Source organism: Dothidotthia symphoricarpi (assembly GCF_010015815.1).
Source record: "Dothidotthia symphoricarpi CBS 119687 unplaced genomic scaffold P153scaffold_18, whole genome shotgun sequence".
Classification (NCBI taxonomy): domain Eukaryota; kingdom Fungi; phylum Ascomycota; class Dothideomycetes; order Pleosporales; family Dothidotthiaceae; genus Dothidotthia; species Dothidotthia symphoricarpi.
Genome location: NW_022985025.1, coordinates 293,122 through 319,075, shown reverse-complemented (window position 1 = coordinate 319,075; position 25,954 = coordinate 293,122). Strand labels below are relative to the sequence as shown.

The 25,954-nt window shown below is 51.3% G+C and overlaps 7 protein-coding genes across 7 annotated transcripts; 5 read left to right on the top strand and 2 right to left on the bottom strand.

Annotated features, from left to right (window-relative positions):
* Nucleotides 1-33: 33 nt before the first annotated feature.
* Nucleotides 34-2,185, top strand: P153DRAFT_369440 (homoserine acetyltransferase). Its single transcript, XM_033668774.1, has 2 exons — nucleotides 34-1,024; nucleotides 1,076-2,185. Exons 1-2 carry the CDS (start codon nucleotides 184-186, stop codon nucleotides 1,804-1,806), a joined length of 1,572 nt encoding a protein of 523 aa, XP_033520465.1. The 5' UTR covers nucleotides 34-183; the 3' UTR covers nucleotides 1,807-2,185.
* Nucleotides 2,186-2,489: 304 nt separating this feature from the next.
* P153DRAFT_425275 (MFS general substrate transporter) lies at nucleotides 2,490-4,957 on the top strand (the record flags this gene model as incomplete). Its single annotated transcript, XM_033672533.1, has 4 exons — nucleotides 2,490-2,897; nucleotides 2,958-3,926; nucleotides 3,985-4,346; nucleotides 4,893-4,957. The coding sequence occupies exons 1-4, from the start codon at nucleotides 2,641-2,643 to the stop codon at nucleotides 4,955-4,957; spliced, it is 1,653 nt and encodes a 550-aa protein (XP_033520464.1). The 5' UTR covers nucleotides 2,490-2,640.
* A 1,080-nt stretch (nucleotides 4,958-6,037) lies between these two features.
* Nucleotides 6,038-6,909, bottom strand: P153DRAFT_388820 (uncharacterized protein; the record flags this gene model as incomplete). Its single annotated transcript, XM_033670786.1, has 4 exons — nucleotides 6,038-6,062; nucleotides 6,114-6,215; nucleotides 6,270-6,673; nucleotides 6,727-6,909. 4 exons carry the CDS (start codon nucleotides 6,907-6,909, stop codon nucleotides 6,038-6,040), a joined length of 714 nt encoding a protein of 237 aa, XP_033520463.1.
* A 6,433-nt stretch (nucleotides 6,910-13,342) lies between these two features.
* Nucleotides 13,343-15,496, top strand: P153DRAFT_298507 (F-box/WD repeat-containing protein pof1; the record flags this gene model as incomplete). The annotated part of the gene is made up of 5 exons (XM_033664215.1): nucleotides 13,343-13,732; nucleotides 13,792-14,441; nucleotides 14,494-14,856; nucleotides 14,908-15,256; nucleotides 15,317-15,496. 5 exons carry the CDS (start codon nucleotides 13,343-13,345, stop codon nucleotides 15,494-15,496), a joined length of 1,932 nt encoding a protein of 643 aa, XP_033520462.1.
* An 82-nt stretch (nucleotides 15,497-15,578) lies between these two features.
* P153DRAFT_84741 (uncharacterized protein) lies at nucleotides 15,579-16,130 on the top strand. The gene has a single exon (XM_033673443.1). It carries the CDS (start codon nucleotides 15,662-15,664, stop codon nucleotides 15,959-15,961), a length of 300 nt encoding a protein of 99 aa, XP_033520461.1. The 5' UTR covers nucleotides 15,579-15,661; the 3' UTR covers nucleotides 15,962-16,130.
* A 68-nt stretch (nucleotides 16,131-16,198) lies between these two features.
* Nucleotides 16,199-17,193, bottom strand: P153DRAFT_388818 (uncharacterized protein; the record flags this gene model as incomplete). Its single annotated transcript, XM_033670785.1, has 3 exons — nucleotides 16,199-16,790; nucleotides 17,024-17,074; nucleotides 17,123-17,193. 3 exons carry the CDS (start codon nucleotides 17,191-17,193, stop codon nucleotides 16,199-16,201), a joined length of 714 nt encoding a protein of 237 aa, XP_033520460.1.
* Nucleotides 17,194-17,879: 686 nt separating this feature from the next.
* On the top strand, nucleotides 17,880-25,834 carry P153DRAFT_388817 (uncharacterized protein; the record flags this gene model as incomplete). Its single annotated transcript, XM_033670784.1, has 8 exons — nucleotides 17,880-18,405; nucleotides 18,462-21,373; nucleotides 21,425-21,586; nucleotides 21,638-21,788; nucleotides 21,844-22,510; nucleotides 22,605-23,396; nucleotides 23,443-24,094; nucleotides 24,221-25,834. The coding sequence occupies 8 exons, from the start codon at nucleotides 17,880-17,882 to the stop codon at nucleotides 25,832-25,834; spliced, it is 7,476 nt and encodes a 2,491-aa protein (XP_033520459.1).
* Between the last annotated feature and the right edge of the window lie 120 nt (nucleotides 25,835-25,954).

The window sequence follows — 25,954 nt, the reverse complement described above, 5'->3', positions numbered from 1 at the left end:
GTGAGCGGCGGCAGCGAAAGCACGCAATTTCTAGACAAGGCCATTGGGTCCAACTTTTGATTTCAAACAGCTATTGAACGCGTTATTAATCCATAGCGAGACATCGCGTCATAATGGAGTTGCGATGCTTTTTCTCCACCCGTGCAAACGCCCACAAACGCGTTGCGGACACCATCACCAGCCATGAACGTCACACGTAGAGTCCTCGCAGTCGCGCGAAACTCACGACCGTCGACTGTGCTGCAATGCCGGGCGAGAAAGGCCCCACAACCATCATTGCTGCAGGCGAGACAGCAGGCCGTCAGAGGGATTCACCAGCAGGCACGGCGCAATGCTCAGCATGTGCAGGAAGACGAACCTGCTTCGACGAACCCCGCTCTCTCCTTCCCATGTCTCGACGCGCACGAGTCCCGCTCCGCATCTCTCTCCAAGCGCTCGCTCTCGGGCCCCGAGCCGTCGTATACCTCGGGAAACACGCTCAACTTCCACTCGCGACAGCCCATATTGCTGGACTGGGGCGGCATATTGGCTGAGTTTAATGTTGCGTATGAGACGTGGGGGACGCTGAACAAGGACAAGAGCAATGCGATTCTGCTGCATACAGGCCTCTCGGCGTCAAGCCATGCACACAGCACAGAGGCAAATCCACAACCCGGGTGGTGGGAGAAGTTCATTGGGCCTGGGAAACCGCTGGACACGGACAAGTACCATGTTATTTGCACGAACGTAGTCGGGGGTTGCTATGGCTCGACAGGGCCGTCATCGATAGACCCCGCGAACGGCGAGCGATATGCGACGAGGTTCCCAATACTCACAATGGAGGATATGGTGCGTGCGCAGTTTCGCCTGCTGGATGATCTGGGCATTCAGAAGCTGTATGCGAGTGTGGGCTCGAGTATGGGGGGCATGCAGAGTCTTGCGGCTGGGACGCTGTTTGCGGAGCGTGTGGGTCGTGTGGTTAGCATCAGTGGGTGTGCGCGCAGTCATCCGTACAGCATTGCTATGCGGCATACACAACGACAAGGTAAGTTTCGCAAGCTCAGCAGCGTTGTATGATTTGCTGACCTCTTCATAGTGCTGATGATGGATCCAAACTGGTCTCGAGGCTTCTACTACGACGGCGTTCCTCCACACGGCGGCATGAAACTTGCTCGTGAAATCGCAACAGTCACATACCGAAGCGGTCCAGAGTGGGAACAACGATTTGGCCGCCGGCGCGCAGACCCGTCGCGGCCTCCAGCGCTATGCCCCGACTTCCTCATCGAGACATATCTCGACCACGCGGGGGAGAAGTGGTGTCTAGAGTACGACCCCAACAGCCTGCTCTACGTGTCCAAGGCGATGGATCTCTTCGACCTCGGCCAAGAACACCGCACCCGCATCAACGAGCTGCGAAAAGCAAACAGCGGCAAGATGCAGGCTTACCTCGACGGCCAAGCCATCACAACAGACAACACTACCGATACATGTAGTCTCACGCTACCCGAAAAGCCCTACGAAGAGAAAGAGCAACCAGCGGAGATCGAAGCGAACGCCGCACAAGCCGCAGCCACTGACGAGCCCCCGGCAGACTTGGTCGCTGGCCTGCGACCCATGGCCAACACGCCCGCGCTCATTCTCGGCGTGGCGAGTGACATTCTCTTCCCGGCGTGGCAGCAGCGCGAGATTGCTACGACGCTGAAGCGCACGGGCAATAAAAATGTCACGCATATCGAGCTTGGGGAGGAGAAGAGCATCTTCGGGCACGACACGTTCTTGCTCGATTTGAAGAACGTTGGTGGCGCCGTGAAGTCGTTTTTGGAGTGATGGGTTAGAGAATCGGTTGTACGGCATGTGCGTGTCGTGCAGACCTACGTCTGTTGAACGTGGAGTGTCACATGTCGGGCTGTGAGCGCTTTGCATTGCATGGTGATCTGCGCGTGGCGCTGCTGAAGGATGGAGAATGCAGGATCGATATGCATGAAGAAACGTGGACATGCGTTGCCATCCCAAGCGGAGTGACAGGAAGGCTCTGTATTGGTTCGTGGATTTTCGAGACCATGATCCCAGCACAGCAATCAGTCAGAACCCTGCAGATATGCCTACCGCCCGCCGAGACCATGACAATCACTTGGCGTGAGAAAACTCCTGAACCGCGCTTGTAGCACGATTATATATTAATTCAATAAACCAGTGCATTTCTCACACACGCTGTGTCAGTATCAGTGTCATGCAAACACATGAACGATCCAGTTCTTTCTCCCCGCAGTCCATCCGAACGCTGAACACGACAGCTCGCGTCCTGTGCGACGGTGGGGCAACCGCGGGAATGGCTGACGGCCAGCCTTGACGCCCCCAACGGGTAACGTTCTTCATCTCGACGCCCACCTAAACGGGCGCGCGCGTCCCCGCCGATCGGTCTTGCCTGCAATTGGAAAGGGGTAAGGCAGTTGATTTGTTGCTTTTTGTGCTACTACTGCCCCCCCCCCCTCCCCGCATCTGTCAGCCAGCCCGTATCTATTGCCCTGATGTGAGGTTATATCAGACTGGCTAGCGCCCGTGATCTTCGTTGATGTGTCGCGTTTCTGACTCTGCTTCTGACTCTGTTTCTCCACATCTCGTTCGTCTTGCTTGCTTGCTTGTGGGCTGGAGAAGAACGCCATGGCGCACAGCGATACGAATAGCCTTGTGCTGAAGGATGACCCGAGTTTTGTTACGACGGAGCAAGTCTCCCAGGTGCATAGTGTGTCGAGTGGGCTGCCCGCCGGCGTCGACGACGACGAGCAGCGCTCGCTGTGGCAGAATGTGAAAAAGTATCGCAAGGTGACTTATGTTACGTTTGGGCTTACGTCTGCGATTCTGCTGTATGGGTATGATAATGTGGTTGTGGGCACGGTTTCGGCCATGCCGTTGTTTCAGTAGGTTTTTGGTTTCTCATGATTGCTGTTGGATACGCAGATGCTGACCAGCACCACCAGAAAAGACTTCGGTGAATACTTCGAAGCTGACGATAAATGGATTCTGCCTGCTACCTGGCTTGCTCTCTGGAATGTTGCGTCCCCCATTGGCGCGATGATGGGCTCTCTCTTCGGCGGCTGGATGCAAGATAGAATCGGGCGTCGTCTTGCTCTGGCTACCTCCTCGTTTCTTTCCGCCCTCGCAGTCGCAGTCATGTACATTTCTTATCTGCCAGCAGACATCACCGGCCGCCGCGTGGCCTTCTTAATGGGCAAATTCTTCCAAGGAGGCGCAATTGGCGCCGTCATGGCTGCATGTCAGACGTACATGAGTGAGATCCTTCCCCCCGCGCTACGAGGCTCAGGCATGGCTTTCTTCCCCGTCTTCACACTCCTGGGACAACTGGCCGGCGCGCTTGTTATTTTCGGGGCGCTGAACGCAGACAACGGATATGCGATTGCTTTTGGCTCCCAGTGGCCGTTCTCCTTCATTCCGATCGTCGTCGCTTTCTTGATCCCAGAGTCGCCGACGTGGTACGTCCGCAAGCGCAAACTAGACAAAGCGTACAAAGCACAAGCACGTCTGGATCCGCCGGGCGCAGACACAAAAGCCATCGTCGACAAGCTCCTCCGCGACATCGAGCACGAGGAGCAGACGTCCAAGGCCACGTACGCGGAATGCTTCAACAAACGCAATTCGCGCCGCACATTAATCGTCATGTTCGCGAACGCACTACCCGCAGTCTTCGGCCTGCAGCTCCTAGCCAAATCGTCGTACTTCCTCCAGCTCATCAACATGAAAGCAAGCATATCCATCATCTTCCTCATCCTCGGCATCGTCCTCGGCCTCATCGCAAACTGTGTTTCCGTCTGGGTCGTTGCGCGCGTCGGCCGCCGCACCCTCGTCATCTCCACGCTGCTGATCTGCGCCGCGCTCTGGCTGTCCATGGGGATTGCGAATTGCTTCCCCATCGTGCCGGCTGTTACATGGTACGTCCCCCTCTATTTCCCCTGTCGTAGCAAAACACATCAACTAACAACTACATAGGTGGACAGCCATCTCCATGATGCTAACCATCGTCACCGCCGGCGTCGGCGTCTGGCCCGCATCCTTCGCTATCGCCGCCGAGACGTCGTCACTGCAGCTACGTGCTAAAACGCAGGGCCTCGGCTGGTTCGTCTCGGCGTTCTCGGCGGCCGCTGCGGGCGTCGCTTTGCCGTATATTTTCAACCCCGATAGCGGGAATCTAAGGGGGAAGGTCGGCTTCACGTATGTGGCGACTTGTTTGCTGGGCGCGGGGGTGAGTTGGGCGGTGATTCCGGAGATGAAGGGGAGGAGTGTGCTGGAGATTGATTGTATGTTTGAGGAGGGGGTGGGGGCGAGGGAGTTTAAGAATTGGAGGGGGGAGGGTCTGAGGGAGAGGGAGATGGTGGGTGTGGGCGGTCGTGAAGTGAGGGTTTGAGACGGATTGTTGTTGGTGGGAGGTTGGCGCGTACTTGCATCTGCACGCGTTCTGGGTATCCTCGTTCGAGGCTGCACGATTTTTGTGGCGTGGCATGAAATGTGAGATCAAGCAGTGTTTCCATTGGATCAGAATTTGTTTTGAGAGAGAAGAGCTTGGTGTTTATACCCCTATCAATATCCACTTCTTCCACGTCCACGCTCTCACATGTTATCATCAACCTTCAATTGATCACAATAACCGTCTGGGTAAAACACTGATTTTAACTCTTCAACTTCACAAACACTGTAAGCGCAATGAACAGCCCACCTGCCTCCACCCTCTTACTCATTTCATCCATTCCGACCATTTGATCAACTTAACCCAACCAGGTCCAGTCACCATACACAAACCTCGGTAAACTCCCATCTTAGCGAAGATATCCATCCATATCAGTTCAACGGACCTTGAAACATTGTGCTCTCTATATATCCGAATAACTAATAAGTATTAGTAAGTGGAATGCACTTCCTACGATATATGATTATACACATACATCGTCACTTTGAATACGCATAGATCACAATAAATAGGTTTTACCTAATAACCTGAGTATCACAACTAGAATGAATAGAACGGTATCCATCAACAGCAAGATAATCTGTAGACTACCTGACGTTAAAATCTGATCTCGAAGACACGTTCTGACAGAGGAGATACTATCTATGGAGTGTTTGAGTTTCCATGGTGCTCTGGAGATATTCGCGCCGAGTCGTGAAGGGCTCTCGTGTACACCTCAGAAGGAGGGAGATATATGCCCGACTTGCGACGAACGAGGACATATCGTGTGAACCTTGGGAGAAGGACCGAGTATGTCGACGACGACAAATGTGTTTTGTTCGCTAAATTGGTCTAGAGGTAGATGGAAAAAGTGTGACGCAAGTACGAATTCACCCTGCGGATGTTCGGGGCCTCGAACTCGCGTACTCGCACTGGTATATTGAGCGGCTAGTCGTCGAGAGACTGTTAATTGGCTCTGCTTCTTTGTTGATGTTGTCGCGAACTGTGACTAATAGTTACCGGGCGCATGATGCTTCTCGAAACCTTACCATACGGGTGTCTGAGAAGTATCGATATTTATTCAGCTAAACTCAACAGTGTTCCCTATCTCTTTCCAAGGTGGTATAAACAAATAGTAGAACAGTACGTACATAACAAATAACTGGTAACTAAAGTCGTTGATGGGGACCTTTATCCTCATATCATTTCAAGAGTCATCAAATGACTGCATATTTGGTCTTGATCTTTCGGTCGGCTGAAAGCGTCAAAACTCTTGTCTATCCGAGCCAGCAAAATGTATCATTGCAAAGTCTCATGAAAACACACATAAATAGTTGGAGAGTTTGCTTCATATAGTGAGTCAGAAATTCCGCTTTTGCTATGTTTCGTTTGTTGCGTTCTATAGCAACATGGAAAGGTCGAGACAGAAAGCAAGTATCATGCCAAAAAGAACAGGAGTCAGGTGGGGTCAGGTACATGAGATAGGTAAAGTATAGGAGGTAGTATTACTATGCTTTTATATGACCAATTACACCATCGATGAGAATACAAAAAATCGCTCCGAGGGGATATCAAAATGCGCAGACCTTCGAAGCACGCTTATGCGGAGAAACGCTTAGTCAAGCTGTTGAATGTGTTAGTACTGGTATGTTTTTGAGCCCAAGGCCAGACCAACCTAACACTTGGGCTCAGGGATACTGATGGACTCACGTTGACGGTGTTGCCGTTGCCGGCAGTGTTGTCGGATCCAGCAGTGTTTCCGTTGCCGTTGCCGTTACTAGATTGGAGTGTTAGCTGAGTGATATGGTAGTGTCGTAGAACTTCGACTTACCCGGCGGAGTTTCCGTTTCCATTGCCGTTTCCGTTACCAGCACCGTTGCCAGTGATGGTGTTTCCGTTACCAGCAGCGGGGCTGGTGATCGAGCCAACAGTGTTGGTGATTGTGTCAAGACCCGCGAGTTGACGAATGGGCAGGCTGGGGGTGGATGGAACGCTGGGAAGAACTGATGGGATGCTGGGGAGAACTGATGGGATGGCACCAGGGATGCTGGGCACACTCGGGATGCTTGGGATGCTAGGAACGCTGGGGATGCTGGGAATGCCCGAAGGAATAGTCGGGAGACCGGAGACGGTTGGGATGGTTGGGATGGTAGGAATAGTCTGGCGTCCGTTCAAGGTGTTGCCGTTGCCCGCAGTGTTGCCGGTGCCAGCCTCATTGCTGTTGCCGTTGCCGTTCTGTAGATAGGGTAAGTAGTTGTTTGAGACGGTGTGAGAAGGACTTTGCTTACTCCTGCAGTGTTGCCGTTTCCGTTCCCGTTTCCGTTGCCAACACCGTTGCCTGCGATGGTGTTTCCAATGCCAGCAGATGGGCTGGTGATTGAGCCCACAATGCTGTCCAACTGAGGCAGGGGCGCGCTGATGACCGATGTGGCCAAGCAGGCGAGGGTAACGGCGATGAAGTTGTAACGCATTTTGAGTGATTAGAGGGAGGATCGGTTAAGATTAAAAGTTATGAGTTGGGATTAGAAGTGAATGTAGTGAGTGTGAAGATGGTGTGATGGTGAGCTGTTGGATAATGTTCATTGTGGACTCTTGCATAGGTTTATATACCATTTGCTCCTTCACTGTCCTAGTCTCCAAGTCATTGTTTTGCTCACCGTTTTTCTAACCCCAAACGCAACTTGTCATGCATATCTTTGAAAGAGCATGACACAATCTTGTCGTGAGATAGTTCTAATGCACAAATCGCCGATCAGCGTAGCTGTTTTCAGACTGTCAATTGGCCCGCTCTATGCCATCGGCATACTAAAAATTGGGGAAGAGATGATCTTCTCCAACACAAGAGGAAAGGCGCCGTGGTTTCGGCGATCACGAATTAGTCCGCAAACTATAATCTGAAGTCGCAAAGCTATGCCATCGGGTGTTAAGCTTTCCGATTCGAAACTGCCAATACTAAACTAGGGCCAATAGCTCTTGGCTAGCTGAGCAAAGGGATCTAAGATATGTGAACTGCAAAGCTATCATGAAAGTTACGTCTGGCAAAAGACATCTCTGAGGTTCACGCATACGACGTAAAATTCTATGCTTTGCACCGGTAACATTTCGGTCGCGGTCATTTGCGAGTGCCCCTGTTGATCTGCCAGGTACGTGGGATTTTGACCAGCGCGGGTAACTGACATACCGAGTCATGAGCAGCCGATTGTTCAGGGTCGTGCATATCGGGAAAACACGATCGTCATAGTCTAAAGTTAGTGAAATACTAGTGCGAGCCATCATCACTAGACAGCCTCAGTACGTCAGATCGTACACGTATCTCACAAAAGCCACTTTCCGCCGCAGACGTACCTTTACACTGCAACGGGTCTGTTTATTTTATGTTCGTCATCGTGTGGGCCCTTGGGTTGATAACATCGGCATCCATGTCTCCAGCATTCACCCATCCTCCATCAAAATGAGAGACTTGTCACATTTCAACTACTTTGAACATTGTCAATGTGTTATGCAGCGGATTCTGGTGTGATGAAGCACGTATCCAATATCGACCTATGTCTTGTCGATCTAGTCCCCGTGCGTGTATGCTCAACGTCTTTTGAACGGATGAACCCGTTCAAGCAACCAAATATGGCCTTATTATATGCGGAAGATCTTACTCAAACTCACTGCCACGCGCCATAACCGTTGAAAGGATCTACAGAATCGGTCCTAAACTTCTACGACAAGGTTTAACCGTCTGTGCGAAGACAGAAACACTTCCTCAAGTCATGTAAGGGACGCAAGACGCAGGAGGTGGGCACCTGCTCTTGCCTGACGGCAAAATCCGAACAGTACAGGTGACACTGCCCATCACAGGATGGGATTGCCAAGGCTGTCAGCATCGAATACACGCGCGACTCGGTACCTTGCAGGGTGTACGTGGATGGATCAACAACATCAGGGGCGCACGTGTTGCGACCCCAGTGTTCATGCTCAAAGCAACTTGTCCTTGGGTTTGAGTTGGATTGCGATCGCTGCTGCTGATTCTTGGAAGATTCCGTAGGGTATTGTGCTCCTATGTGGTCCTGATCTTCGCTGCTTCCCCTTTTCCTTTGCTCGTTCTCAAATCTTTCAAGTCCACTGATGCTTTTCGTTTATATGAACGCTCTCTCTGCGTGAGTAAAGAACTCAATCTGGAACTCAAGACTGCCCAAGGCGATGACCAAACCTACCAGTTCTACTTGTGCACCTCACACCGCCCAAGATTCTTCGACGATTTCAATCCATCACTTGTGTGCTGCAGCTGTCTGTCCGCCCTACTGCATCCGGATCGAATAACGTAAGAACACCTTTCTGTCACCCAAACGGAGTTTGGTCGAGGAACAGACCGTGGTCGACTGGATTGAAAGCTACAGATGCACTTGAGGATGTCTATCACTCACTACGATCTTGGCAGAAGGCTCAAGTATGCGAACGAATCAAGTCAATAGAAAGTGGCAAACATGATCCAGTGTAGCCTAACTCTTGCTCGTTGTAGTTAAGTGCAGTAGTCAAACCTGAATGTTCTAGACACGGCCTCAGCCTATTCTCAGTCCATCGAATATGATCTGTGCCGCCTTTGGACGAGAAAGAATTGGCCTGCAATGCCAACTAACAGTGGGTGACAATTGGAATTAAAAACGTGATCAAACCAAAACATTGTAATCTCTTAGTGAATCGTGATAACTTCACAATGTCAAAACAAGCATCCAAATCGCGTAAAAAGTCAATCCTGCTACCCACCTCGAAACATCCCAAGACGAAACTCAAGCCTAATACTAGCCATCACTTCACCAAATCAGAATTCAACTGCACTGAACAATGCTCGCCAGAAGCAACACCATCTAGATACAACCCAACATCTCAGCATCAAACAACAATCAGTGAACATGTGTGTTCATCAGCCATTTGAACGTATTTATTCCGTTATGAGTAATCACTTTTTCAAGTCCACGACCCTACCCACGCAACCTTCCCACCAGTACCCAGAAATAAAACGAACTAACTTGCCCCTCCCACCCACAGGTAGGAAAAATGGCTGTTTTGTTGCAGCATTTGATCTCAGGGTGGAGTTGTTTCGTTTTGAGAAGAAGAATGTAGTTTACTTCCCGATAATTCGACTATCCGAAAGATAGGATATATAGAAACGACAACACCATCCTTTCTTGAATCATCTCAATGAATTTATAACAACTCCATGATGTATAAACCGAGGTTTCAGTGTGCAGGAAAACAGAAACAGACAATCTCAGTATATACTTTTACATCATCTTGAGGCAAAGATTGAGCGTACGTAGTACAGGACACGACTCCACCGAACCAGAGACCGAACAATACTTGGCTGGGAAGTAGTTCCTGCCGTTTAGAAGTTCGTTTAATGTCTCGGCAGAGATGAACATGTTATACAGATTCGTCGTGTGGATGTAAAGCGAATAGATCTGAATTTATCTACCTCTTGATAACATTTTTTTTTTCTGAAAATATTTAATTCAGCACATGGGCAGACTTTCCTTCTACACCCGAAAAATACAACCAGCTGGTTTACATCTCTGACGAGAGTGAGAATTTGTTTACCAAGACAGGCCATCTTTCTTCTGAACACTGCTACAGTGGATATTTCAACAAACGGGTAAGACTGGTTACGAGGAAATGTATCGCCCAGCATTCTTTAGAGACATGGCCTCGAACTTTGATACTGGGTTGAACTACAAATACCCATGTGAGCTATTAACCCGTGGTGGGTTTCATTTCATCTCTTATCGAGCCTATACGAAGGGAATAGAAAAGCACACAGACGTGACATTGTAGTAATAAAATTATTTCGTGACCCAGTCTAGCATAACCATTACATGCTAAACAATAATATACATAATGGCGATTAGTAAGAGTACCCAGTCGTTAGTAAAAAGATATCGTTGTGAACAATCCTATACGCATGTCCTTGCTTTGTTGTATAGACTTCTTCTCAACATGTCAGAAAACGATGTCAAGAAGGGATGAAATACTAAATATGGGAAAACTGCTATGGGAAAACTTTATACGTCTCCCTACACATCCCAACTACAGAGTGAACTACGTTTCTGCCCTGCATTATCCTCTTACCCTCTTCTCTCCCCCCATTCTTTAATCGTACCACGCCAACCCCACTCCACCTCCCCAAACCCAGCCACGTCCCAGGACCACACCTCCATAGAATCCCGATCTCGATCCGCACCACACATTCAAGTCCATCCTACAGATCACCTTCATAATTACTCCCGAACTCCCAGGCAGGAGAACATAGCTCAAAACAATAACATATCAGCAGAGCAACTACATCATCAACTCACCTTGTCAACAATACCGTGCTGCTAGATTACAATTTCCTGCTACTTGGTAGGACATTACTTTTGGGTTTTTAGCGTATTCATGCTTGTCGCACAAGCAGATAGACGCAACACAGTACAACTCTAGTATAGTAACTCAGTATAGAAGCTAATACCTAGCGCCTTTATACACAGTAAATATTAGTAAAAGTACACAGTAACAGTAACAAAAAGCAGATCAACCGTCTCTTAGCGACATTCTGCTCAATGTACCGGTACGGACGGCATATTCGAGAGCCCAGGCAGTCGTTGGTTGAAGTTTGGTTCGGTCGTGAACCCTGGATTGTATCGTGAACCCTGATGGGAAGCGGAGGGTTGGTAATTTGCGACCGGGTTGAACTTCAGCTGCTGTAGCTAGTGTGAACAATGAAGACTGATGAACAATTGAAAACGCGTGCGCAAAAATACAATGGTGACGTAACACATTAATCCCCGTCCTCCAGGGCTTGGTAGGACATACAACTCCATATACATGTATAGAAATAGGATAACTTGTGCGCTGGTGATACAGCGTGTTAGTAACTTACTTATATGTTGCTGCCTCGATTTGTATTGTCTTGTGTCAGGTGGAAGAAGATGCGTTTTGTAATTAAGGAGCTGAAGTAAGGTACAAGGGCATTGTACATATTCTGCTCGTTTGCGATTTCATGAAAGTGTCTTGATCGCTAAATGGATTTGTAGAAGCGGGAGTTTGGAAGGGGAATAGTGAGAACAGGCAAGGCGAGGGGGAAGTATAGACACGCAGTGGTAAAACCAGCTCTCACCAGTCTATTTAATCAATGGCATATCATAGTTGGGAGTCTGACATAGGATTTGCTTGCTGTGATAAAAATCTGGGTTGCGGAAACTTGGGGATACTACATGACGACGTATTTTTGATTTGGGTGTTTGCTGGATTACCACGCGTGATTTATAGGGACTGGGACTGGCTATGTTGCTTATGTACTATTGTTGTGGATAGGAGGGATGTTTCTGCAGGTGCGCGAACGCGCTGGTTGGTGGTCATTCTGCCCTTATGTGATTTGAGCTAGGTACGACGACGCCTAGAATATAGTAGAGAATGCGGGGATCAGGAAGTCGTTGTTAAACAGACAAGATGATCTTTAGGAATGGCGGTAGACTTGGTCTGTCGTTGATGCGATCGAGCAAGTTCAATGATTGTGAGGAGATGGAGAGTGGAATACAAAAGAACATAGTGTACAGAAGGGGCAAAGAAGGCTGTTGCGTGCAGTATAATCGTTGATGGTCACCATTAGAAAGCTTGATAACACACCAACGACAGGAAAGGATGCAAGGAAGGAGTGTAAGTTGACGCAGGAGTTGGTATCGACAAGGTAGGACAACACCTGGGTTTGAGAGTATGGCCCGGCTTGCCTGATATCAGGGAGGATACAAGAGATGGAGACTGAGTTGACGACGAAAAGAAGCAATATGAATCAACGAGAAAGGCCGACTGCAAGACCGACTGCAAGGAACGGAGATGCGCTAAAATTAGGTCACCCGATCACGGTTTCGAAACGTCATGCCTACCTCAGTTTTCCAAGTTCGCGACATGTCGGGGTTGAGGTTCGGGCGAAGAAACAACCCTCTGCACGCTCTTGAGAAACAGCAAACGCGTGTTCGAACCTCGACAAATGGCAAAGCGAGTCTCCCATGCCCGTTCTTCGCTTAAACTCCACTGCGAAAGTCGAAGTCAAAGCGCCGAGCGGGCATGCTCGGGCGATTGAGATTCGATGTCGTCATATCAATATAGAAGTGTGGTACTCTTGCAAAAGGTCGAGAGACTTCCATACGAGGATGAGCAGAGAATGGGAGTGCAGATGCAATGCAAGCTGGGTTCGATGCAGCTGCTTCTCTGTGTGGAAGTAATCTTGTTTCACGCGTTCAGCGCGAGTGTGAGACATGGATGGTCCCCTGACCTGGCGGCGGGCGTTTGGAGATGGGACCGGGTCGCTGGAGGGAAGGAGGTAAACAAAGACTACGGAGGCAAACGCGAATGTCTCACCAGTGCCATATGCAGGGCGGGCTCAACATGTCTTGAAAGAAAAAGGTGTGCCGCGGGCGGGTGATGATGCAGGGAGAGTAGTGGGCGGAGGCGAGTGCGTGGAGGAAGGCTGATGTGTATGTGGACCGTGCGAGGCCGTGGACTCGCGATGGGAACAAGATGACGGCCCTGCGACTCTGACAGCCGACCCACCCTGCCCCTTGACTATCATTGCAGCGCTGCGACTCTGCTGTGCACCATTCTTCTCGCTGCCCCCAGTCTTTTCTGCCGTGACGACCGCTGCCGGCGTGCTGAATGCAGACGAAACACCGCTCCGGCCTCCTCCTCGCAACACCTTCTCCGTCGCCCTCCGCCGCAAGACTTTGCCCGTGTCGCCGTATTCCCTAACCAGCCTTGCCCGCCGTGTCCTCCGCCGTCGCGTGCGCAATCCACCCGCCGAACACGCCCAGACAGCGCCTTGCCGGCCCAGCACCCGCCATGGAGCGCGACGACTACTTCCGGCCCATCGACTCGGACAGCGACATGGCCGCCTCTGCTTCAGCGTCCTCCTCTCGAACCCCGCGCAAGCTGAGCCGCATGTCGAGGTCGGGGGCGCCGCGGCCCATCATTACGCCCAACAGCCCTGTCGACGGCATGATCACCTCGACCGCAATACGGCCGCCGACGCCCGCCCCCTCGCCCACGCCCACGCAGCGCGCGCCCGACTGGAGCACCGCGGCCGAGCACGAGGACTCGCACATCAAGAGCATACGGGCACACTTCAGCGACATGAACAGGGGGGAGCGTCTGCGCCTGCTGGGCGAACTGCTGAATCTGTGCGACAGCCAAGAGCTGAGCTTCGTGTCGGAATTTGTCAGCCCGCGGCTAAAGAAAGATCCGTTTATGCTGCTGCCTACCGAGCTGTGTCTGCGGGTGAGTCGTGTCTGCCTATGCCAAGCCCACGTCATGCAACGTTGCTAACAGGCTCCAAGATCCTCGAATGCGTCGACGACCCGACCACTCTCGCCCGAGCATCGCAAGTCTCCAAGAAGTGGAGAGAACTGGTCGAAGACGACAGCGCTTGGAGGTTACTGTGCCACAAATACTCGTTCCGGACGCTGTCGAGAGAAGAGAGGACTCCAGGCGACCACCCCGGCGACGACATGGACGCCGAACCGAAGCCGTGGCGGGCTGAAGACGAACGCACCTCGAGAACAGACGACGTGGCCCCGAAAGAGCACTTAGAAGTCGGTTCGCCAACCTCCGGAGCCGAGGGACTGCGAACACAGAGCCTCGACCGCGAGGCCAAGAGGCAGCCGTTGCAGCGGAGACAGCAGGCCACCACCTACCGATCACACTTCAAGCAGCGCTACATGGTCGAGACGGCGTGGCGCAACGGAGGAACATGCGATGCACGACAGATAACACCGGACCAGGGTGTCGTGACTAGCCTGCACCTCACCAGCAAGTACATCGTCGTTGCTCTCGACAACGCTAAGATCCATGTCTTTGACACACTCGGCGACCACCAGAAGACGCTGCAGGGACACGTTATGGGAGTTTGGGCCATGGTGCCCTGGGGCGACCTTCTCGTCAGCGGTGGGTGCGATCGCGATGTGCGCGTGTGGAATCTTGCTACTGGGTACGCTTTCCTGCATGTCTATATACTCACAACGACTAATGTTTGATTTCAGATATCCACAATTTACGCTCCGCGGCCACACTTCAACAGTCCGCTGTCTTAAGATGTCAGACGCGAACACAGCAATATCCGGCTCAAGAGATACGACTCTCCGGATATGGGATTTGAAGAAGGGCCTGTGCAAGCACGTCCTCATTGGCCATCAAGCAAGTGTCAGATGCCTCGAGATCCACGGTGATTTAGTGGTGTCTGGCAGTTACGATACGACGGCAAAGATTTGGAGCATATCGGAAGGCAAGTGTCTGCGGACGCTGTCGGGACACTTCAGTCAGATCTATGCGATCGCTTTCGACGGGAAAAAGATCGCGACAGGCAGTCTAGACACGAGCGTTCGGATATGGGATCCTACTGATGGGTGAGTTCATCTACTCTACTAACATTCGACTGACGCTGACATCATCCATAGAAAATGCTTGGCTGTCCTACAAGGTCACACGTCTCTCGTTGGACAACTCCAAATGCGCGACGACATCCTCGTGACCGGTGGATCAGATGGGTCGGTCCGCGTATGGAGTCTAGCAACCTACCAGGCTATCCACCGCCTGGCCGCGCACGACAACAGCGTTACTAGCCTGCAGTTCGACAACACGCGGATCGTGAGCGGCGGCAGCGACGGCCGCGTCAAAGTCTGGGACCTAAAAACAGGCATGCTGGTCCGGGAATTGAGCAGCCCCGCAGAAGCAGTGTGGCGAGTAGTCTTTGAGGAAGAAAAGGCTGTCATCATGGCTAGTAGAGGTGGTAGAACCATCATGGAGGTAAGCGGGAGCCCTTCTCCCCCTAATCATCCCAGTTCTCAGGTACTAATAAGAGAAAAGGTCTGGGACTTCTCCCCGCCTCCAGAAGACGATCTGGATAACTCGCGCGCTGCTAGTCCGGCGGGGTACCTCGATATCGAATACAATCGCCCTCGATCAGCGGCTATGCCTGTTACGTCGCCGCTTGCGCTGGACGATAGGGTCGAAGACGTTACTATGGCGGATGCTGGCGAGGCGTAGGTCGATTCATACCCTCCGCTACTGAGGTCGTGCATCGAGTGTGTGTATGACGCGCTTTGAGCGAAGGGTGTTTGGATATCATGTTGCATTACTGTTGCTCTCGTGCGGGAGAGGCTTTGTCTGCAGTAGACTGGGGGTATCCTACCGTACTCGGCAGCCGCGACGATGAAGTGGCTTTGCTGCTGTTGTTGTTGTTGTTATCCACACCTGGCAAAAAACAACAACCTTTGTTGTTGTTGGCTGTTGTTGTTGAGGAACAAGGGAGAGCGTCAAATTTGGCATTTTGGGAGTTTTTTTTGCGTGTGTTTTTCCCCCATATTCATAGCTTGCGGCATATTCGTTTTTTTTTCACTAGGGATAGCAGCGTTGGGGGTGTCTGGCACGGTATTTGGCTCGTCTTGGCATTTGGGTTTGGGGATTTGGGATGGGATGGGATGGGATAGGACGGAATTACTCTTGGGATGATTTGCACGTCTGGTGGGAATTTGGATTGGCACTTGGATTTGGACTTGGACTTTGAAGAAGGGGATGGGGAGGGGGATGCGGATATCGGCGTTGTTGTGGCGTGGCGTGACGGGAGTGTGTGGGTGGTACTTGTACCAGGAAAATTATCATTGTTATTCTTCCCTTTCTCCGCCGTTTCCACTTCTCTGTGCCTCCCTCTTCTTCCAACAGCACCCCACCACCACAGCACCCACACACTCACCCCTCCCTCACGCAAACCCCCCTCCACGCCCCCCCACCAGCTTCATCCACCCACGCACACTCCGTCCCCGCAACTCGCTCCCGTGCAAACGCTTCCAATGCCGCTGCGCCTGGTGCTCCGGCGTGGATCCCCAGCGCGCCGACGCGCGGGATGTGCAGCGCTGCTGCGAGGAGGGCGTCTGCTGTCGCGGGGAGGGGGACGAGGAGTGTTGGCGGGGATTTTGATGGCGGTTGGTTGGCGAGGTGGAGGAGTGTGGGGATGTGGGCGTGGGAGGGGGAGGAGGGGGGGTGCGGGGTTGTTAGGAGGATGAGGGATAGGGGGCGGGGTGTAGTGATGGATGGGTTGCTGGTGTCAGTGGTGCTTGTGTCCTGCCCTTCTGTGCGGAAAGCAGATGGTGCGGTGTGAGAGGCGAGGGCTTCCAGGTGCCGGGTCATGCTGTTTAGGCCGATTAGGATGTGGTGTTTGAGCGCTGGGGGAGGCGGAGGAGGGTCGGTTTCTGCGGGGTTGGTGGCGCGTTTTCGCTTTTTGCTTTTGCCGCGCGAGGGGGGGATGTGCGTTTTTCGGTGGTCGCCTAGGGGGGTGAGGAGGCTGTTGGGGGTTAGCATGGGAGTGGAATGGGAGAGTATAAGGAGGGAATAGAGCCAGGAAGTATAGGTAGTGAGTACAACGAAGAAGTAAAAGTAGTGAGTACAACGAGGAAGTACAGGTAGGAAGTACAACGAGGAAGTAGAAGACGAGGAAAAAGACTGTACGAAATAAATGGAACAGTTGGAAGAAGTGTATCGAGAGTAGTTTGACGATATGAGAATGGCCGTACCTACTTGCACACCAAGTCGATGATGATCTTTTGATCGTCATATGAGATCTGAGGCCTTTGTGGGTCAGCATTTTCACATGCTTGGTGTCAAAGTCCGATCTACCATTTTGTCTCTGTGAAGGGCGAGGATGTCTTAAAGATTGGACGGGAATTCTTTTTTGCTGCAGGCGCCATCACGTCTTGATTTGCTGCACGGAATCTCAAAGAGTGTAGTGTCGTTGGTCTCGGAAAATGCGTGTCGGAGCTTTGTTTGCTCGTGTTTGCAATGCAGGGCACCGTTGGCGTAGGCGTCCGCCGTTGTCGCCCTGCAAACTCACGAAGAGGCTGATCGGTTGTGAGAGTCGCCGAAGAGTCGAAGTATAGAGAGTAACGTTGAAAGGCAGGTGAATGGTATCAAATCACACTCAATCACTGAGCATGGAATGGTGATGCACGTTGCCTTGCAGCGGACATTTTACGATTTGCATGTTGAAACCTACAGGGCTATCCTAGTCGACGAACTAGGCTCAAGGCGGTCAAGACTACGATCAGCCAATGAGGTGACGTCGAACTTTACGTGGGGAACGGTTGGTGAACTCTCCACGACGCGTCTTTGAGCTCTTGCTCTCACCCACGTCTCCTCGGTCGCATTCAATTCAGCACTCGCGCTTCTAACGTGGTCGCTGCAGCTCATGGTGGCTCTTTCAACCGCCATTCCACGCGAGGCTACAGCCTAGTAAGGCGCACGTCTTTTGGGGTAACTTCAATCCAGCTGCTGCTGCCTGTATCGCTGGAGAGGTGCTTGCTTCCTGCCCGCTTTACCTGCGCGTTTCTGCCGCCGACCACGCCTTGTGTGCAAACACTCTGCCTTCCACAAAGTCATGAGTCTGCGGGACCATGATATAGTGCTGTCTGAGGCTGCAGACGAGCCCGCAATTGCCAATCCCGCATCACCGTCGCGCCGCAACCCCGTCGAAGACGCAGACTCTAGCTACACCCGCAAACGCCCCCGACTAGACAGCGGCAGCGACAGCCTTCGCGCCATGTCCACCGAGCCTGACTCTTCGCACCAGGACCCCACATCGCCCCGCGACAAGCAGGTAGAAATGACGATACGTCCGCACCCGCCCTTGTCACCTGCGCCCGCCGACGCCATGCATAGTGATGGTATCAGCGGCTCTTCCGAGGACGTGCAGTCCGCCCAGGACCAGTCTCCAATTATTATAGCCTCCACAGAAGACGAAGAGAGCCCGCCCATCATGGTCATTGAGGACGACGATGACGATGAGGAGTCGGCTGGGTTCTTGGTCCAGATAGACGCAGAGGACTACTTCGAGCAGTTTCCCCACACTCGACACGGAAACTACCTCCAGGCAGTCCAGGCCCTCACGCAGCACATCCAAGGATGTAAGTCTCGCGTTGTTCCATTCCCGTGCGCTAGATACACGACTAACAGAACACAGCTGGTGCTATCAACACCGAACTCTTCCCACGTCTGTCCCAATGGCTCCTAGCCCTCCCCGACCCTTCGAACAACCTCCAGAACTTCTACGTGAACAAAGCCATGTTCTGGGACGAGTTCGCAAACATGGTGGCCAAGTTGTTGAACCGGAGGTACCAATGGATGACTGCTCTCAATGCCGGTCAGGATAATGACACGAGCAGATATCCATTTGGAGAACATGCCGACGACGATGTGCAGATAAACGAGATATTCTGCGGCTTCCTAGGCGCCTACATGAGATTATGTTCTCACCTCATGCTGGTCGATGTCCACCTGCTCTCCCGGTCTCCGCCCAACGAGAGCTACCCCCTACCCTTGTTCAGCCAGAAACATATGCGGCATCTCCATACCCTGTTCCGCACTGAGAAAGCCCCGGTGTTACACGTCTTGCACAAGGAATACTCCGCCGATGTGCGCGAGATGAGCAATCGTCTACACAAATGTTTCCTCGATGCGGATGGCGCTCAGAACATTCTTCGACTGGCTGATGAAGCATTCCATAAAGTGCCACTAAATACCCAGACTTTGATAGCTTCCTGGGCATCCCAGATTCTCAGCTCGTTAGGCTGGGCCATCTATGAGCTTCCAAACGCGGACCATCTTATCAGTCGTTCCGAGTACTGCCATGGTGCCCTATTATTCTTTCGCAAGTACAGTGAGGATCTGGAGAACCCAAGCACGGTTGGCGATGCTGGCGTTGCTAGAGACCTCATACAAAACTTCTCTGTTCTACTTCTTGAGCTTTGTCAGTGGAGCGACGAGATTGCTGCCGAGCTAGTCGGCGAGTTCTTGGATTTCAGCGAACCGAATTCTCCCACAACCCCATCTATGCAAAACACGACCATCACTGATCATGGCGACTACCGGCAGGATCCTACAGCCTTCCCTGCTCTGGTTACCAGCGCGTGGAAGTTCAAACTTCTCCGCAGATACCTCGTCAAAGGTCGAATGGAGCTGCGAGTAATGAGCATTGCGTACATGGATGCCGCCCTGATCGAAATTTTCCGAGAGTACAACATCATCGAACCGGCCGGAAATCATACTGTCATGCAGTATCTTGCCGAGTTCCTTCTTCACGGGCGCGTGGTGGATTACATCATTAGTGTTGATTCGCATCCACAACTCATCTCCCGGAGTGCGAACATCGTCGGATTCCTTGTGGTCACCCATCGTTGGACCGACAGCCAAGCTGACGATATCTGGAAAACGGTTTCCAACAGCCCTGATCCTCGGGTAGTAACTGCAATGATGGTCATGCTTCGAGGCATTATTGGCCTCATGCATCCTCCTGACCACCTTTATCTCTGTCAGAAGCTCCACGATCTACCCATCGAAAACTATACGATGGACATCTTACGATTTTTACGAGAGGTGACCGTCAAACTTGTCGACAAGTTCCCCCCGATCGACTACGATGTTAGAGGACCTAGTGCACGCCCCTGGAACGTTTGTATTCAGATACTCCGAGAAACAGCGCCAAGCCGAGACGCAAACAAACATCTGCTGGATCTACATGCTGAGGCCGACGAACAACTCCGCTTACTGGCTACCGTCGTGCCCCGGTTGGAGCGACAGGCCATCTATCGTGAGTGTGCACAGCATATTACCAACCAATCGCCGCAAGCGACTGGCAGTGTGCGGGTTATCCTCATTCTTGCGTCGCCGCCAACCCAGGGCGACAGTCTGTTTTTCCAGAACATCCCCAATCTGACGCGGCAAGTTCTCGAAGAGATACCATCCTTCGTCAAGAAGGAGCGTGAAAATGGCTACCACTCTCACCAAATGCAGGCTCTGCGATACCGACTGGAAGTTCTTGCACTACTAATCAGTCGAGCTGAAAAAGGCATCCCAACCGACATCTATCCGGATATTTGGGATCACATCGTTGGCAAGCATGCGTTGTCGGACAATGCCCGAGACCTAGCTTGGACGCATCTCCTCCACACGATCAAAACCTTTCCAGACAACAAGTTCTGCAAGCAGCTGGTGTTCTCGTATGTGTCCAAAATGGACCCAAAGTTTTACACTCCGGCCATGTTCGAATTTGTTGCTAGTTACCGTTTCCCCACCATAAGACAGACGGTTTCGACAGAAACTGGAGATGTCTCCCTCCTGCAAATTCCTGGCGCGGATCTGTTATGGTCGATCATGTTGTCCGCTCCCCAAGGCACGATCGAAGACCGTGCTGCTTGTCTTCTTGCTGCTCGCTACGTGGCAATGTGCGAAAGCGAAGACTTCAACTTACAGGAAGTCGAAGACGCTCACATCACTCTTGTGGAAAAATGTATGCAGGAGCTCAGAACTGCCTCTCTAGCGTTGCGCGAGAAATCATCAGAAGAGCCAACTTCAGCAGATATGGATCCCACCATTTCTGGGAATACGATCGAGCAGAGCCAGGACCGTTTCCGTAGAATACTTGTCTTCCAGCAGCAATTGCTGGAGTTCGTTCGACAAAGGCCTGAATTCAATCGCACACGAGCAGATTCTAAAGTCGAGGCTATGGAGACCGATATCCCATTTGGAGATGCCATCACAATCAAGTATCAATGTGGCAACGACAGACAGTCGGTATCCATGGCATCAGAACATACACTGGAGGACCTGCATCGGAGACTGTGCCATGCAACGGGATTTACCAAGATCAACCTTTTCGCTAACGGCCAACGGTTGAACGTCAGCGAAAAGGCACGTCAGAAGATCTCCGATACCAATTTGGGCGGGCAGTTGCTTGTACAGAGGGCAGAAGGAGCTGAAGTCACTCGTTCCATGCCAGAGTCAATCGCAGGATCTTCGGCTTTCGAACTGAACGTGGTGAGACATTTTGATGAGCTGTTTGCTTGGATGGATTCAGATGACACCACGAGTCGACTGGTAAGATCTTGTACCCAAAACTTGGGACTATTGCGCTAACCTGTTCATCAGCTTTTCGACTTCCTCAGTCTCTTCCCAGCCCGTATAACGTTAGCAGACAGCGTCACGACAGGTGAAGCATCTCCCGACCAGTTGTTTCCACCCGGGAGGTTTTTCCAGGCCAAATACTCTGCGCATGCTCTTCAGTCGAAGTTAAGGGAACAACTGCGTAATGTACGTTTGACTAGCCAGCTGTTTCGCGTACATCCACTGACCAATGATTAGTCTGCATTGAATGAGAACTTCTTGGCCAATGCTGTTAAGCTCCTCGATAGGGCTCTGCTGAACCGAGAACTGATCAGTGATTCACTCTCTGAACCTCAGGAACTTCAGCTGGCGGCTGTGTTCGTAAACGTTCTCTTGGAGTTTTTGAGAGGTAAGTCTTAGTATCAAGCTCCCAAGTCAAATCGCCAACGCCTAATATGAAGCAGAGCGCCTATCTTCCGACGTTTCATCTAACTACTTCTCTGACGGAACGTTGCTTGCGAATCGACTCATGACGATACTATCGGTCGCACTTCAAGCAGATGATGGCGCTATTATCGTGGAAAACTCTTACGCTACGATTATGGAGGCGTCACTGCATTCCCATGCTGTCTGGAAGGCATTTATCAGCAACCCCGACACGCCTCGTATTCACCGAATGCTTCTTTTGGTCGATCCACGACAATCTATTCGAGAACACGTCGGACAGAAAATAGCTTCTATCTGCGGCGGCGACCTTCCGTCAACATGCCCCGTCGACAAGGCAGAGATAGCTGCACGCTTTTGGGATATCATTGCAGATATTCTCCCTGATGCAGTCCACTACTCTCAACAATCGGTGCAGTTGTTCGACATTGCAGAGCACGTTTTCCGGACCAGTGACGAATACAAGCGCGACGAGGAATCACTACGATCGTTTCTGACGCAATGGAGCAATCTGCTCTTGGGCTATGAACATCAAGAGTTCGCGGGCCGTGAACAGATTGATTACGTTGTCTTTGGCTTCACTAAGCTCCTACTGTGCTGCATTTTCTCCCTCAAGTCTTTCAAGAAGCCTTTCGACGCTAGCACGTTGATGACCAAAATCTTCAGAAAGTACATTTTCGTGAAAAGGTACGTCTTTCCGTGATTCGATGGATCACAGTAACGCATACTATTCTATGAAATCCCGTTGTGAGCTGGAGTTCAACATGCTAACCAGCTGCAGTGCTCGGCCTACGGATATCGAGGCAGAAGAATGCGCCGCGGAGCCCATGGCCCTTCCTATTTTGGAAGGTCATACAAGGAAGGAACTTTACGACCTCATGATCTCTCTGGCCGACGACAGCAACACTTACAACTCTCTCCTTCAGTTGACTAAGGAAGTCGAATCTGAGAATAGCACCCCAGTATTAGCGACCCTTTCCGTTGACCGTTTACTGGAGATCCGCTCTTCCACAGGATATGTTGGCCTATACAACCCTCGAAATATCTGCTACATGAACTCGTTGTTAACACAACTGTTCATGAATGTAAACTTTCGGCGATTCATACTAGGGCTGGAGATTAAAGCTGGCGATACCTCACGGCAACTCTTGTTTGAGACACAACGACTTTTCGCAGAGATGCAGAATTCATTGCGCAAATCGACTGATCCACGTCGGTTTGCAGCTTGCGTAAGTAGCCTGGACAAAACACCTATTGATATCACGGTTCAGATGGACGCCGACGAGTTTTACAACTTGCTCTTCGATCAATGGGAAGCTCAATTGACCAGCCCGGAACACAAACAGAAGTTTCGCTCTTTCTACGGCGGAGAAACGCTCAACCAAGTCCGCTCAAAAGAGTGCAAACACGTCTCTGAGCGCACGGAGCCTTTCTTCGCTGTACCATGCGATGTTCAGGGCAAAGATAATCTCCAGGAGAGCCTTCAGTCGTTCGTGGACGGCGATGCCATGGAGGGAGACAACAAATACAAGTGCGAGGCGTGCGGCGGCAAATTCGTGGACGCTGTGAGGCGGTAGGTTGCGCTCGTGTCCCACCAAAACCAAGGCTAATATGACTAGAACATGCCTCAACGACGTGCCGGATAACATGATCTTCCATCTCAAGCGTTTCGAATTCGATCTGAACGACTTCAGTCGGAGGAAGATTCATGATCATTTCGCATTTCCAAACTCCATTGATATGAGCCCGTACAACGCCAAATATGTCGATGATCCTGCCAAATCGCGCAAAGAAGACATGTTTGATCTCGTCGGTGTCATCGTACACATGGGTACGTGTGAGAACGGACATTATTACTCGTATATCCGCGAGCGGCCCTGTCCAACCGAAAGCGACCCAGCATCAACCTGGATGGAATTCAACGACCGCGAAGTAAGTCTGTTCGACGCAGCAGAGATTCCTCAGCGTACTTTTGGAGGTACATGCGAGGATGGATACAACCGACAAACCAAGAACTTCTCTGCGTACATGCTATTCTATCAACGTAGGGCTGCTATCGACGATGATCAGCGCCAATGGGCCACCTCTTCGCGTGGTCAATCCCCTAAGGTTCCAGTTCCACAATCGCTCCAGGAAGACATCGACGTTAACAACGAGCATTTCATCCGGGAGTACTGCTTGTTCGATCCGAATTACTCGAGATTCACGCGACAGTTGAACGCTACATCACGCATGGTCAACCATGGGACCTGCTCAGAAGACCATACACAAGTAAGCACCCCCGATATGTTCCCGTATTACCAGACCAACACGGACATTTGAGACTGCTGGATCTGTTCCACACAATCACTCAAGGTGGGGTTTGGAACGCTTTGCTTACTGACACGTTGTCAACAGGAGAGCCTCGCACTGCAAATCTTACTAGCACATGTCAGCCGGATTGTTTGGCGCCATCAGACACCTGATATTTTCATGGAGACTTTGCCCCAGCTTCGCAAATCCATGCTATCATGTCCAATGTGTTGCAACATCGCATTGAAGTGGCTAGCTCTCGACGAAAATGCCCTTATGAATTTACTTTTGCGGTGCATTCACCCCAAGATACGGTCACAAACGCGCACTCTCCTGATCGACAGTCTCAAGTTCTTCCGTGAGAAAGAACCGACCCTGTATGGTTTGGAAGGCACTGAAAATGACATGGAACTGGACTCTCCAGCCTCAATGGAAGGACTACTAGCACGTGTGGTCCGGCAGCTGCGTACCCTTGTGACGGACTCTTACAAGAGCACTCGAGGCTGGGACGACCTTTACCTGACCCTGATTCAACTGGCCGAAATGGGCAATGTGGAAACGGCCGTATTGCTGAACAACAACATGCTGGAATTCTGCCTTCGACTTTTTGTCATGCACGCATATCCAAAACTCCAGCAAGATGCCCCTGAACTTGCAAGAGCCATGGAAAGGAAGCGGGGCGTGTTCAACAGGATGATCGGATTCATATATGCACTCCTCTCTCGCATGGACATACGTCTGCCGGCCGTTGTCGAGTCTCAGAACATGGATCGACTGTCCACATACGATCGAGAGTACCAAAAGTTCCCACTTACTCGTGTAGAGAAGCAGATGATCCTTTACTGGTCGCAAGACTTGAAGGCTCTTGCTGTTTTGGACAAGATGGTTGAATCGTTTGATCGAACCAAGACGGAGAATTTCTATCCTGGGGACGTTTTGAAATGGATCCTCCAATCGCCTGATCGAACTATCCAGATGCACATATACAATACGGTATCTGAAGGCATCTCTCAGCTCGATCCTCCGTATTGCGATGCTTACGTACGGGCAGCTTTGCCATTCTGCGAAGCTTGTCCAGTGCCCGACTATGTCCTGAGAGTCATTACCGCCGTGTCCAAGGCGCCTCTCCGGGCTGAAGACGAACGTGCACCTAGCGGCGAAGTTGTGCTTCAGTTCTTGAGCGGGCTTTTGACGACGACAAATGAGGACGTTTTCGAACTGAAAGATCCTTACATCTTTCACAAGTACGTCATGCTCAAGAGCCGTGACTTCGCCATACCGCTACTCCTCAACGGCCAAGAACTCATTCGAAGAGCGACCCAGAACTTCCTGTACGAGCTTTTCAATTTGGAAGAGGACGCTCCTTCGAAACTCCATGTTCACAAGTACCAAGTAATCCGTAACTTCGCCACAGAGTTGATGGTGAAGATCGCTTACGAACAGGAAGCTGGGATGCTCCGTTCGTACTTGAATCCGATGATTGAGTCTTGCCGGTCGCTTTGCCAACAGTTATACAACTTAATCAACACTGAGGATGTTGAGCAAGAGCAGTATAAAGACGAGAATGACTCCGCACTGATCATCCAGTGGCAGACGGAGATTGAGCCTCGACTTCGACAGTGGCCAGATGAGGGTACACCTCTGTCAGCGGGGGAAGCTTTTGAGCAGTCAGATTATGGTAGTGAGTCAGACGATGACCACAATCACCTTGATCTTTGAAAGGTGATGTTGTGTTGACCTGAGCTTGGTGCAGTTCTTTCTTCTCCTACCAAGCCTTTGTTCAGCGCGGACGGCGTGTCTAAAGCAAGCCACGACACGTCGGTTGATATATCGATCAAC

Bases quoted from the DNA above. Each gene is read 5' to 3' on its own strand.
- P153DRAFT_369440 (XM_033668774.1), top strand. From the start codon at position 184: ATGAACGTCACACGTAGAGTCCTCGCAGTCGCGCGAAACTCACGACCG. The intron at 1,025-1,075 runs GTAAGTTTCGCA...ACCTCTTCATAG, and splicing joins GCGGCATACACAACGACAAG to TGCTGATGATGGATCCAAAC.
- P153DRAFT_84741 (XM_033673443.1), top strand. From the start codon at position 15,662: ATGAAGTGGCTTTGCTGCTGTTGTTGTTGTTGTTATCCACACCTGGCA.